The sequence below is a fragment of the Calonectris borealis genome, chromosome 1, assembly GCF_964195595.1.
Source record: "Calonectris borealis chromosome 1, bCalBor7.hap1.2, whole genome shotgun sequence".
Classification (NCBI taxonomy): Eukaryota; Metazoa; Chordata; class Aves; order Procellariiformes; family Procellariidae; genus Calonectris; species Calonectris borealis.
In genome coordinates, this window is record NC_134312.1 from 96813240 (window position 1) to 96828374 (window position 15135).

At 36.3% G+C, this 15135-nt stretch overlaps 1 protein-coding gene across 3 annotated transcripts in view; it reads right to left on the reverse strand.

Annotated features, from left to right (window-relative positions):
• Positions 1-15135, reverse strand: part of CBLB (Cbl proto-oncogene B) — a 133769-nt gene that overhangs the window by 40673 nt on the left and 77961 nt on the right. For all 3 annotated transcript variants that reach the window (XM_075168542.1, XM_075168524.1, XM_075168534.1), the window contains 5 exons: positions 12822-12978; positions 8664-8785; positions 6146-6283; positions 4470-4557; positions 2024-2155 (listed from right to left, as the gene is read on the reverse strand). In XM_075168542.1, coding sequence (XP_075024643.1) covers positions 2024-2155; positions 4470-4557; positions 6146-6283; positions 8664-8785; positions 12822-12978 — 637 coding nt within the window. The remainder of the gene's footprint in view (positions 1-2023; positions 2156-4469; positions 4558-6145; positions 6284-8663; positions 8786-12821; positions 12979-15135) is intronic.

Genomic DNA, 15135 nt, shown 5'->3' on the forward strand with positions numbered 1-15135 from the left:
CTCTATGTCATTCAGAATGAAACCAGTAAGAACAGAGAAAGGGTACTCCTGAAATGAGAAATATTGTTCCAACTCAGCAGCTGCTTAGTAGTGAAATAAATACTCTTATTTGGGTATGTCTAAAATGGAATTTTCTCAGAATTTCTGATCTGTGGGCAATTTGAAAGATTTGTGTTTGAAGCATCAAACTCAAATTTCAGAAAGAACACAAAATTGGAAACTGAGAATACTCCTTTTTCAGCAAGCTTTATTGCTATTGGAAGAAAAACTCAAATGATACTTCCAATACATCATGTCAGCTTGCTAATGATGATTTCTTAATTAGGAATTTGAAAAGAAAAACTATAGTACTTTAAGTCATATCTCAAACTCGAGAATGAAAACTGAGATGAACTCATTTAAAACCAGACTAGAGTCAAGGATTCTTTTTACTCTTCTCACTACATTTGTAATCAATGATTGGTGCCTAACTGTGGAACAGAGTCCTGCCTGAGAATGGGATGATCCTTACTTCTCCCCACAAAATATAGATACGAAAGAAGAAAGGGGAAGGGTGAAGGAGGCAGAATTGATTCAGTTTGAGCACCTATTAGAGGAAAGTCTGAAGTTGTAAAGAGGAATGACCTCTGCTTTTAAGTCAAATGCTTGTTAACTGCACTGAACTAAAGGTACCAGTTCTCTCTTTTCCCACAGTCTGGTATGTCCATGAACGAGACGGACAAAACACACCAACTTGTGTCACCAGGAAGTCTCTGTGGTTCTTGGGATATTCTTTAAATGACATTGAGAGATCAGAACTTCCCCTCCATTCAATCTCTTACCCCAACAACTGTCTAAAGCTAGGTGGTTTAGTGCTTTACATATTATTAACATGAAACACAAGAATCAATAAACAAAATGCTGGTTGACAGCCAGCTGAACATGAGCCGGCAGTGTGCCCAGGTGGACAAGGCGGCCAACGGCATCCTGGCCTGTATCAGAAATAGTGTGGCCAGCAGGAGCAGGGAGGTGATCGTGCCCCTGTACTCGGCACTGGTGAGGCCGCACCTCGAATACTGTGTTCAGGTTTGGGCCCCTCACTACAAGAAGGACATGGAGGTGCTGGAGCGTGTCCAGAGAAGGGCAACGAAGCTGGTGAAGGGCCTGGAGCACAAGTCTTATGAGGAGCGGCTGAGGGAACTGGGACTGTTTAGCCTGGAGAAGAGGAGGCTGAGGGGAGACCTCATCGCGCTCTACAACTATGGAAGGAGGTTGTAGCGAGGTGGGGGTTTGGTCTCTCCTCCAAAGTAGCTAGCGATAGGACAAGAGGAAATGGCCTCAAGTTGCACCAAGGGAGGTTTAGATTGGACATTAGGAGAAATTTCTTCACTGAGAGTGGTCAAGCATTGAAACAGGCTGCCCAGGGAAGTGGTTGAGTCACCATTCCTGGAAGTATTTAAAAGATGTTTAAATGAGGCACTTAGGGACATGGTTTAGTGGGCATGGTGATGTTGGGTTGACGGTTGGACTCGATGATCTTAAAGGTCTTTTCCAACCTTAATGATTCTGTGATTCTAAGCTTATTTTTCCACAGGCCATTTCATGACTTGTACTACTGATTGAATCCTTCTCTCACCAAAGACATTCTGTCTCCTTACAAAACGCTGTCTAGTCAGTTACCCTCTCCCAGCTGCTACCTGTTCCCTTCATGCCTTTTGAATACATCATGAAGTGACCTGGGAGGCTGAATTGGCATCAAATGCCCAGGTTTCACTGAGTAGATACTGCGCTCAGGAAATAGTTTCCACTTAGCAGCAGTCAGCAAATGGCCTTGGCAAGCCTACAAGTCCAGATTTTAATGACTCCTGGAACTTTATTTTTCACAGGTTTTGGTCCACAAAATGAAAAAGTTTATCATTTTAAATACATATGTCCTTGAACCCTCTTACTGAGTACCTGGAAAAGTAAACATATACCCACCCTGTGAACAGGGATGTAACAGAGAAATCCACCCTCTTCCCCACTAACTGAACTATGACAGTACCTGCCACGCTGTAAGACAAGAAGTGCACATAAGGTGTCCACAAGGCTCTATCTTCACATCCTTGTCATTTTCTGCACAGATTTTACACAGCTGAAAAGTGGAACCCATTTCACAGTACAATTCATACTGCTCCTGTAACAGAAGAAAGTCAAGTGATTATTTCTTTACTATGATTTGTTCACAAAGAATATACTTAAGCACCAGTAGCGACAAACATTTCTGAGTCCCCTGTTTTCCAACCCACTTTACTTATTAGTCAAGGAAACAATTGCTACTGATCTGTTTAAAAGCCACACTAAGGTTACTGAAACAGCTTGCTTTTTCGCTTCTTCAAACCTATGATATACTACAATACATGCTACAAAAAAGTTTAAAATAGTTGTGCCTATTAGGTTTTCTACAGACTTCTCACATGTAACTACTATGCAAGGCATACGTCCTGCTTTTCCTTGGTTGCAGTTGAGAGGAAGATAATGAACACATGGTTGTAAGTGAGAAATTGAGTGATGAATGGGAACAAAATTGGGATTTCCTTTTCTAGGTATGAGTTTAGGACTAATAAAAGTTATTGGATTGAAAACTGACAAGCAAGAGGGCTTTCTACCTACAGCAAGGATGTAGTACAGTAGTATGGTTAACTGAAGTAAACAACCCTGTGAAGGAAGTATAGCAAGAATACTCCCCAGGATAACGTGCCAACAGTCATGCACAGATCGTTCAGTACTTTGTATCCCTACAAGACTGACAGGAAGGTATAAGAACAGGAGGAATAAATAATAGATAAAACTTGAGTCCAGAACAATCTTCCAGAATTAGGTATCGTTGGGAAACCAGCAATCAAATGCATTTGTGTAGAAATAAAGGTTTTTTAGTCTTAAAAAATCAAATTTTGAAAGTTTAAAATACGTAGAATCCAGGTCACAGGAAAATAAGCAGCTACTGCTGAGAGTAAAGGGAGGGGAAATGAGGCTAAGAAAAAGAGAAAATGAAAGAGACAGCTCATATCTGCAGCTGTAGTCAGCATGTAGTAAAGATGCTTATGGTGGAGCTCTCACAAAGAATCCATCTACAGGAATCTAGCCCTGCAGTCACTTTTATACCATCTTTTCGTAGTTTAAGCAGCTCTAGTGACAGCTTTAAACTACTGCAGTTATATATTATTTAAGGCAGCATTCACAGAGTTCAGACTCTGTTGAATTACCGTCAGAATTAACTAATGGTGTCCTCATAACTACAAGTTCAGAAGCAATTGGATTCATTCAGGGAATTCAAAATACAACATGATTGGTTTGTGAAGAACAAGGTAATCACTGGGAATGTCTAAGCTGCTTTTCTTTGCCTTGAGGAAAAGAAAGGATACGGGGCTACAAAATCTTTCTGTGCAACACAAATATCTGATATCTCTGCATTACTCTTTCATTACTATTTTAAGACTGGAGGGAAAAGAGGGAAGTCAGATAAGTGGAAGCACTCAGACTTTCTTCAGGTAATTGTTTTTAGGAATTCTCTTACTTAGGAAACAGATATTTTCATAATGGTATTCCTGGTAATACCATAGATGGTAGTGAATACTTCTTTTCTAAAATATTTCTGGAGGTGGAATACACATAGAGCACTCAGAATTACAGAAGATTCAGCAGGTCATCCAGTCTGCTCTGAAGAAATGGAAGACCGTCTGAAACAGCATGGCTTGTATCTAGTCTGATGTCTTTCCTTGAACATATTGTCAAGTCTTGCAGACGCTTTTGTCAGGAAAAATGCTCTACACAGTATACCTTAACCTTCTAGTGTTAATTTCAGCACCATTTTTAATCCAGCATTTGTCTTGTGGTGGCTACTTCCTATTACTTGAGTATCAAACATCTGCACGTTAGTTTATCACATCATCACTTAACAAGACTACAAACACATCTAGATATTCTAATTTTCTCTGCAAAGTGACTCCCTTTAGGCACTTAGTTATTTCTGTTGTTTTTCCCTGATCTCTCTTTTAATTTGCACAATAGACAAAGAAGGAGAGAGACCCTGGAACCGGTATCTTCGTGATATACGGAGTATACTTCTCCTCCTGGACCTGTCAACAAACTATTCAGGCTTCAAAACTACCATCTTGATTTTATTTCTGTATTCTTATCTGCTATTAGCAAGCAAACACCAAGCTACATAAACTTGTAACATAAATATCAGAAAAATCTTTAATAACCGTTAACACATTTCTCATTTGGAAGAGGCTTAGAATAAACAAAACTTTCCAAGACATGCTGTCTGCATCACCATCAGTTCTAGAGTTTAAAGGATTATTATCCTGTTCTTCATCTAAGTCCTTCTATCAACAACATATTTTCACTCTTATGAATTTATTTCTCACATTTTAATAAAAGCTTATTAGGATGAGATACTAAGGGAAGTGAAGATTACAAAATAACTGACAAACTCTGCAACATACCTGTGTGACTTTTATGTGATCATGTGGTGTGGGTTCACATAATCCTGTCAAATCAGGATTATAACTTCGTCCATCTGGGAACAGATAGCTGCATCACAAGACAACTGTTATAAATATGCACAATTCTTTAGCTTTATTAGCTAAATAATACTTATGAAATTTCAAAGGGGCAGAATAAGTTACAGTAGACGTTATGTAAAATGCATCATCTTTCCTCAGCCACCTTTCTTATCTTTTGGGTGCAACTGAATTGCTACACATGCATTTTAACACGTGCTCAAGTCTATTTATAAAAGCACAGAAAAGATTTTGACAGCACATGCATAGCTACCACCAGAATTCATCTGACCTTTGATTAGCAGATAACGTTGTGGGAGTAGCTCCACAGAGTATTATTTTAGATCTTCATTTCACAGTGAGTTTGTACTTGCATATGTTCCTAGTGATCTCTCCACTGCGAGCATCACTCTCAGTGACTTTATAGACTATTTCAAGTAATGGAACAGAATAAAAGGTAACACACACTTGTGTATACCTCTGTGTATTGTGATATATATAATATTATATACATGTCATAATATTATATATGTGTATATGTGTGTATATTATGACGTATATAAATCTGTGTATACTATGACAAGAATCTACACTGAGAATCCAAGATGCAGACTGGACTTTAAGCAAGAACCGATGGGGGCATTTCAATCCTGTGGGAAATTAATAATAGGTTAAATGATATTACAGAGACCCTAAGTTATTCTATATTCAGATTTATGTCACCTCTAACCTGGAAACAGTTTCTTGAAAGTCGTGTTGTTAAGTCACACTGTGAGAAAGTTATATTTACATAGAGTACAAAAACTTCACTCTGCCTTAAATATTCTCAGCTCTAGTTTTTGTTTGCTTAGTTTTTGTCAAGTAGAAACACTACTATTGTAAGTGTGTTTTTTATTATAGGTATGAAATCATCATACCTGGAAAAAAATTGCAGGACTGTGAAGGACTGAGAAAAATTGCAAGATTGTAAAGGGTTTCTCAATCTTTTTTTGAGGATTGATTAATTTTCACGTTTGGTTTTTTTTTTCCTTCATTATGATCATGTGGATATATCAAAACATGTATCCCAGTGAAAAGATTTTGACAACAAAAATTTGTCTGTTACTTTAGCCAACCTAGTAAAAATGTACTACTTCTCCCTATATAACTTAGATTCTCTTATAATTATAAATCTTTTCAGTAAACTATTAGAACTTGGAAAATGTTCTGGCTGTACAATATATAAAAAAGCAATTACATAGCTTTCAAATCATTGTCCAGAATTAGACACGAGTAACTGGCAGTAGTAATTGCTCAATAAGCTTAAGTGCCTTTGGGACTCTTACTAAAGGTTGGGGGAAGGAATCAATGTGACAGCTGCTCGATTTTATTTTCTCCTGGAATTTATCTGCTATGAGATATGGCTTTGGCTAACTTTGGTTAACTTTGGTTAATGGAATTACTGGAAACAAGTGTTTTTCAAATGAATAAAAGGGATGGTCCTTAAACTCTGAAGGAATGCTAAACACCATATCCAGATTCTCTGTTTTAAAGATCTTTAATAACTACCCACATAAGCATTAGAAGAACAAGGAAATCAGGATTTCATACCTATGGTGACTATAGGAATTTGTACTTACAATCCTTCCCGGCTGCCATCAATCAAAGCTTGAAACAGAGGCTTATTGTGAGGTATGGTCTGCAATATGTTCCCATCGCCAGTCACATATCCAATAGCCCACTGTCCCAAGCGAGTGCAACTCAGTCTGAAAATGTAGCTTGAGAAAAACAGGATGAATAAAAAGTCAGCGTTAATCAGAGTTCGGCAGAACAAGTGAAGAGAGCAAGGATAGCCTCTAGTTAAGACATTGAATTAGGTCTCTGAAGATTTGGCTCAGATTCCCAATTCTGCCACGTGTTCTTTGTATAACCTTAAATAAACCTGCGTCTTTTACACTGTCAGTTCCTCATGGGCAGAAATAAGGTAACAGTAGCACCCTACCCCCAACTATTCATTTGCTTGCTTTTTAGTTCTCAAAGTGAAAGCTGCACATTCACTGTGAATAGTCCTATTACACAGATGTAGACATACCCACAAACCTTTTCAAGAAGTGTATTGTATTATCAAGTCTCCATAGCTACAACATATACCTTTTGTGCATACACAGGCCAATAATCTGAACGAATGGAAGGGGAAATATAAAACATCTTTAGATGCAACAGAAATGTGAATGATTAATAATAAAAAACTGCTCTACTAGCAATGCTAATTGAACAGGACAGAAGAAATATCACTTATACTTCAGAAAATACCAGATAATACCAACCCAACTGGACTTAAATTTAAATACTTTTGTGTGTTACAGGTGATAGCTGGGAGTATACATAACACAGACAAAGAGCAGAGTAGGAAGAAAAGGAAGTTGATAGGCAATGGTATCGGGCATGTGTAGTTGTTCTTACTAAAAACTCTAGTCCCTTTCATGTCAGACACCGTCTTATATACAAAAACCTCATTCAGAAAAGCATCCCACAGTGAAATACCACATACTCAATTTTGTATTATAGAGCAGCTTTTCTTAATTATACATCAATTTTTTATTTCCTTTCAAGCTGCTTAAAATGAGAAATCTTAGTCTCCCTGAAGTTTGGCATAGCTCTTATAACCTTCAATAGGGCGAACATTACATTGAAGTAGCAACTATTCATTTGAACAGAATCTTGTAATTTCCAGGATGTTCTAGACAGATTAAAGAAGCAATTTCACTTCATATCTCCTCTTTCACACTCCAATATTTCACCTAAGCAATTCAGAAAGTCATTTTCTAATACGCAATAGCAAGTTATCTTAAAACTAACTCTCTATTTACAAGGAACATAAAGGCAACTTTGGATAATTTCTCTTTTACTTCTCTTTTATAATCACAGAATCAGAATCAATAATAGAGAAAATACTAAGTATTGCAACCACTCTCAAAATCAACCTAGTTCTCTGACTTCCGTAGTAGTGCTCATGAGTGCCAAGCTAAAAATCAATGTTATTCTACTGGAACCACAAGATTCTGGTATATATGCACTTAACCAGTCAGGTAACTTAACAAGAACAGTATATCGTTTGCTAAAAACCAAAAGAAACCAAGTACAGAATATAGGTATAACTGTTGCTAGACTTCTCTAACAAGTTTCAAAATGATGCACTTTTAACTATGTATACATGTGATCCTGCAGCAAAGTTAGACAACTAGACATTAGGGAAAAAAGCTTCGTAACTGAAAGGTAAAGCGAGCAAAATAAAAGTTAACAAATACAGAATTAAATCCATTAATGGATTTTTATTTCTCCAATCTGAGTGAAGAAAAAAATAGGACAACAGAAGTGGCATAAATGGTAAAAGTTCAGTTTGAATAATTCAGTATGTATAGCAACACATAGAAATTATTTAAAAACTCTACATGTCAAGATATTTAATCTGACAGATTCCTTTTCCAGGTGCAGAGTTTGTGATATAGAATCATTACGAGCAAAGAAAAAAAGAATATATGAACATAAAAACAACACTTAAATTATGCATTTAATCAGTGCTGAAATGTGCTGCCATGAAAGATGTTAAGATGATTTTTACTTTACTATTAAGCAACTATTCAATGCAAATTTTGAAAAGCAAACTGTATTTTCAAACATGCTTTTCAAGAATGTATTGCTTGTTGTACCTAATTCAGAAGAAGAAAGGAAAGGCAATGTAATTTCAATTTTTTTTCTGTTTATTTGCACTTATTTAGACTTTTGTATGCTAATGCAATATTTTTTGCTTCATAGCACTGTAAAAGAATTATGGCGTAAAAAACAGATCATGGTTACATAATTCCTATGTCTTAAAATCCAAAACGTCAGCATTTTTTGAATGTGGCGTTCTGAGCGTTAGTATTAAACTATTTTTAAAAATACATTTTGATACAAATAAAATCACAAGTATAAAAAAAAATCTACTACTTCTCTTATTCACTCTGTTACAAAAAAAAAAAAAAGCCAAAAATTCACTCCTTCAATATCGCAACAAGTGTAAGTATCACACAATATAGAAGTATGAACCTAGAATAATTATGTAGCTTCTGAGACAGCAAGTTTATTTGGAAAGCAATAATCAGCAAAACCTCTCACCTCCCAGGCTTAGTGCTGTATTTTTGCAACCTCGCTTTCACTTCATCATATGTCAGGAATGCCATATATCCAGGATGCGTCACAGCTAAGAAGTTCCAATTCCTTAAGATTGAACCCCACGGCTAAAAAGAGAAGACAAACAATTAAACAGATGCAGCCAGGTAGTTACATATTTCTAGTAAAACTTAAGTCAATTTGTCAGAGACACCAGTGTTTTAACTTCAGCCGAAAAATACACACTTTTGGTTAAGGTCTAAATAATACAAAAGACTGTCCTATATACCCAGCTTTGCTACAAGGGTTCCTTCAAAAGAATTATTCCAAGAACATCAAGTGTAAGTTTTTGGATAAAGATTTTGAAGACCTTGAATTTAAGGGATCTCCTATTTGTAGCTACATAAAATATTAATCATCATATTTAATTAGAACCTGAAGAATATGGTTCCATGATGGTTTAATAAAAACACAATTAAGCCTATTCTTGAGAGGTCCTGAGGCACTTCATAGTTAACGATAAGTAACACTAACAAATGAAGCCTAATAAAGCCATCAGTTTGAGCTGTCATTCCTTTTCTTATTCCCTACTTCCTGATTTCTTCAGTTACCATAATGTTATTACAGCCAGAAAATAAAACAAATATTGACAGCACTTCATGGCAGTCTTTGCTGACCTGAATAGCAAATGCTTCAGAAAACTCAGTGAAACGTGCCTGATATGCTATCACTTTGAAGAATACAGAACAGTTGTTTACTGTAAATGAAGGATGATTTTTAAGTAGTGGATTAATACAAATATATTAAGTGTTCATTGCCAGCACTTGCAGAGACAAGAAACTGCCTCTGAATTGTTTGGAGACTTTTTTTGTGTATTTGTCAAAAGATCAAGGCAGGTGAAGTTAAGCAACACAAGAGAAGAGGCTTGTGTGCTTGTGTGCCCTGCAAATTCCCTTTAAAAGCACTTCTAAAGGCTAGAAAGACAGAGATGAAATGCCCGTGTGACACAGTTGAGCAGAGTATCCTAACAGTTCTGCTTGAGATTATGACACATTTCCCAGGCAAACCCTAACCACTACTTAAATATGGATGAATACCTGTTTTATTTTCAAATTAATACCTCTTCAAATCAGAAGAAATATTTCAAATGAAATAGAAGAGTAAGGTTTCAGCACAGAGGCCATAAGAAACCTCAAGTGTTCAAATTTGTACAAAAGAAAGGAGAAAAAATCACAATCCTAGATGCAACACCGCATCTTGCCAGCTCCTCTCTGCATCCTTACCAAAGATGGATGCCAGGAGGCTTCATCACATGAAAAATTTTAGCTGCCCTAACTAGAGAAAAAAAGGGAGTTGACTCTTCCCCTTTCACCACACCAACACTGACAGTTCCTTCACAAAAACACGATGTTCTTTCTCCTGTTGTGTTACTCAAGTCCATGCATGTACATCAAAAAGGATGATCAAACACTCAGTACTTGTTTTGTTGGACCGTGGTAATACAAAGGCTTGCTACCATGCATTATAAAATAAATTCAAGTAGCGTGCAAATTCCCTGGTTAATCACAACCATCAAGCTTCTAAGTTGACAGTAGACAGTATCTTCCTCAAATGCTTGGGACTCTCTACAGAGTATCACACTACTGCTATACCTAGAAAATTATGTGACAGTATGACTGAAAAATCAAAGGGCAAGAACTCATAGCTTGCCTTGTGCACACAAACATAAGAGTATTATAAAAGCAGAAATGTTAAATGGGAAAAGATTTATGCGCTTTCTTTTCTATGGAAATATTTTTGCATAAAAGGACAACTTAACTGAAGATGTTAACGGTGGCAGAATGACGTTCCTTTCCTTCAAAGCATCTACATATTCTGCCGTGCTAACTTTATCTCTGGTCGGAGAACACAGCACAAAGCTGTGCATGCATACAGTGGGGAGGCAGGGGGAGCAACTTTACTTTTACAGGATCTCCACAGAAAGTAGTCTTGCTTTCTTCTGCGAATAAGCATCATTATAAATGTAGCTTTTCTGTAACACAACCCACAGTTGGCAAAACAGTATTTTGATTACTTAAACAATTGGGATTTTCTCTCCGTGGGTGTATGCACACATAGTTACAGAAGCTGTTTAAAAACTAGAAAAGTAAAATGTAACCTCTGGAGAGGTTCTCAGAGCAAGTTCAGTGCAAGTTCACTTCAACAATTACGCAGTTATTGCACCAGTTGGTAATCTGTTCGGCAAAAATTCTCTCTCTGCTTCTTTGTTAAATTAACAGTTAATCCTAACCAGTCTTCTCTCCTTACACGTATCAGTACTGCTGATCCCCTTTTTCTAGCACAAGACACTGTAATGAATCAAACCAGCAATGGCCTCGCAAAGAAACTAATGCAAACAGATATTCATTGGCTTACAGAACAAGTAAATAAATCTCATTTGAGGCTTCTGTCCTGAAGTGTAACGCAATCTAGAGGACCCCACATAGGATCAGAACAAACTGTTATTTCTCAGATCACTGACTTCTCATTTAATTTTATATTTGATGTACAGATTAAAGCAAAACAAAAAACCCCAAACACTGTTATTATTCGTAAGCAGAATGCTTAGGGGAAAAAATCCTACAGAAAATAGTCTTAAATACATGCATTTCATAGTGATGTACGTTGCAGCCAGTGGGCCTCAGACATTTTGCAGTCAAGTCTGAGATCAAGATTTGGGCTTGATTATGAGCCTGAACACCATATTAGTTTGCCAAATACTAAATAAAAGGGAGAAACTTTGACAGAGTAGAAACTGATCCCAAGGCAGCAACGTTCAGACAGGAATGCTTGATCATATCAAGCTTCACATAAAGGGCAAAGTTTAGGGGGATTTTGCTAAAGCAGCATAAAGTACAATGATCTATATTCTCTAGTTTATTATTTCATCAAGAAGAACCCCCAAAGTTTTGTTCAAACCTCCATAACTTGTGTGTGTTTTAGTAAGTGACCAACGTTTATGGTTAAATTAAACAGAGAGATGACTTACACCATAACATTTTCAACTTTGATACCGTTTTGACTCAGAATGGAGAAGAGATGATCAAAATCAAAACTCTAAACTAAAACCATTAAGCACCTCCTGCCAAATCTTGATATCGACTTCGTAATGGCACCCTTCCCCATAACAGCAAAACCAAGAAAGCTAAACAGAGATTATCACAGAATAACATGGAAGACGGAACAAACATATGGCCCCGGCTTTGACCTAAAATTGGTATTTTGAACATATCTCCAACAGGCTAAATAATCATCATAAAAATCATAGAATCATTTAGGTTGGAAAAGACCTTTAAGATCGTTGAGTCCAATCGTTAACCTAACACTGCCAAGTCCCCCACTAAACCATGTCCCTAAGTGCTTGATAACCCTTTCAGTGAAGACATTTTTCCTAATATCCAATCTAAACGTTCCCTGGCGCAACTTGAGGCTGCGCACCAGTTTATCGCTGTAAAGAAAATAAATGATCAAATAAATTGTTGTATACCTCAAAGATTCCGATATACAAGTATATTCTGTAGAAGGGACACAAAGTTACAGAGGCACGTAACATACATACAAGCTTATTTCAGATAAATATTACCTATTAACAATAATACAATTAATGCTATTCCCAAAGGTAGTCCCTTATTTTAAATAAATAGCAGAGCATTAATGGCAAAAATACGTTCATAAAGAAAAGAGTTAGGCCTACATATAACCTAAAAAAAAAAGTCATATGAACTTTCCTTATGTGTTTGTAGAAACACTTCATATAAGTACATATAGATACAAAAGCACAATGAAAACACAAGTAAAACTTAGATAAGTACCTGAAACCCTACATTTCTAGGAATGCGCCTAAGAATAGTGAAAAATAAGTAAGCGGCAAACACAAAGATATTGTAATCATACTAAATACGTGCAGATATTAAGCAGCTGGATGTTTTCAGTTTTTCAGATGTAGGTGTTGATGCCCCAAATATCTCTGAAGGATTAAAAAAAAATGCACAATTTATTTCTGAATTCTAGTGTTTCAGTTATTTCAGTTTTTCAAAAAAATCCGCTTCCTTGACTCATAGGTACTTGCCTCAGGGCACTAAGCTTCTCAAATTCATACAAGCATCTAAAATTTTCAAGTCTTACCTGAAATAATCTAGTGAAGATATCAAATTCAAAAATTGAAATGTAGTCATTGCAGGTCAAGTCAATAGTAGATTTGAGAGCCATTGCTTCCAAACCAGAGCTTATCTGATGAACTTCATGAAGGCACTGCCTGAACACTTTCCATGGCACTATAGTTCTGTGAGATGGGTGGAAATAATAAATTTAATAAAACCTCATATTTAAGATTTGATACCTTATTTGGACATCAGAACTGGACTTTTAAAGAAGTGGAACATTAATTTGGTTTCTCTACAGACAAAAAAAGAAAAAAAAAAAGAAATCAAGTGTTCTGAAAGCAGCCTAAGCAAATGAAAGAATGGTTTACCTTTCTTTAAACATGATCAAACAAAGTGCCATTTATTTTACAACGATAAATATTCAAGCTTCCTTAGGAGGACAACAAAAAGAACACTGCAGAAACTGAAATATCCTACCAAGCAGGTATAACAACGAACCCCACACCTTCTCACAAGATAATGTAAAGGACCAGCTCTGTGATTGGTAAAGAACTCCTTTCTTCACAGCCTCTCTTCTCAGAACGATAAGCATCAATTTAGTATCTACTGTGATGACATTTTTTTACAGCTAAAGCTTACAAACACCGGTCAAGTAACATGCTAGCAATCAACCAGATACCACTGATACTGGTCCAAGGCCTGTCATAGCCCATGACAGTTACACAAATCTTAGAAGACACATTTTCTCAGATCTTCACCTTCACACGTTCTTGCAGGATGGGGAGTATTTTCAGACAGTAGTAAATGTGGAAAAGGATGGGAAATCAGAATAGAAGGAAATTAATATTATCCTCTCTAATACAAAGGCATGTTCTGTCAAATTCAGTTTCTATTTGCATAGTCGGAGATAATGCAGAGTTACTTTGCCAACCAAGTGCTTGTATTTGGAATCTGACATGAGGCTGATGACTTGAAAGTGCTCTATTTTAGCACTCTCAAAACTATGAGAAATTGTTCAATAATAGCAGTTCTTCTTCTCATGTCATTAGGGTCAAATCCAAATTTTGCAAAGTCGTAACACCTTCTCTTAAAAACGCCTTCTCTTTGATTCTGCCTCACATTGAGAGCAGATTATATGATATTTTAAAAACATTTTAATTAACCAAAATATAACCAACATATAACTATTAACCAATACTACAATTAACCATAACTATTTTCAGGACTTAATAAGATCTCACACATTCACAGTAATATTTTGTTAGTAACTGCTAAAATGACAAAAGACACAGGCCTCAAAAATTCATCAGTATTTCTTGCAATTTTTATTAGTTCACAGTGCCTTATTTTTGTAAGAGCCAAAATATTTTATTCCAGTTTTTCTAACTATTTTCTTCTGCGGAAATGTATATTACTTGCTAGTACAATATTGTGGGGGGAAAAAAAAAAAAGACCAAAAGACTGACTGTATTAAGTTGGTACTTAACCTAAATTAAAACAAGTAGTAATTTGAAGTTCAACACTAAAGGCACACTCCTATATTTCTAGGCATCAGGCATTCACTACATTTGTAAGTGCAAAGAAATATACTTGTTACTTGGAGGCTTATATTGAGAAAGTCATAAATGATAAAATGTGAAGTTTAATAGATCACAGTAGATACTTTCATCTGTGTACGAAAAACAGGAAACCACAAAGAGTTGAGGAGAGATACCACATCAGATGCCATTTAAGAAAGAATGCACATCAAATTTTGATTATGGTAAAGAGAGAGAAATGAAACGTTGCACTAAGTTCAGAGAACAAAGTTGGAAAACGTCAGTGCTTTTGTGGTGTTAAAGTTGTCTTAGTTCAAATGCCTACTGCTTATTTAGTTCCTGTAACCGTGGCTCTGAAATGTTTTCTGATTCTCTTTGTAAACCACCCTAAATGGTTACAGCACTGGGATCATGCTGAAATGGGGTTAGAAAAGTGGGTTGTGGGGGGTTTTTTTTTGGGTGGTAGGGGTTGTTTGGGGGTTTTGTTTGTTTCTTTTGTTGTTTTGTTTTGTTTGTTTGTTTGTTTTTTTAAAGGGTTAAGACGATAACCCTGAAATAAAAAATAACAGAGAATCTATCAGGAATGATTATAGCCATACTACGCCTTAAAAACTGCTTTTTCATGCCTCACCTGAGACAGTTTCATGAAAACATGTTCATTAGATGTGATTAATAAGTTGGATCTTTTGCTATCTATTCACTAACACCCTGCAACCCCCAAACCCCAACAACAACAGAGAAAACAAAAGTCTTCAGGAGAATATGTTGGCTAGTACTTTGGCTAAGACGGAAACCAGA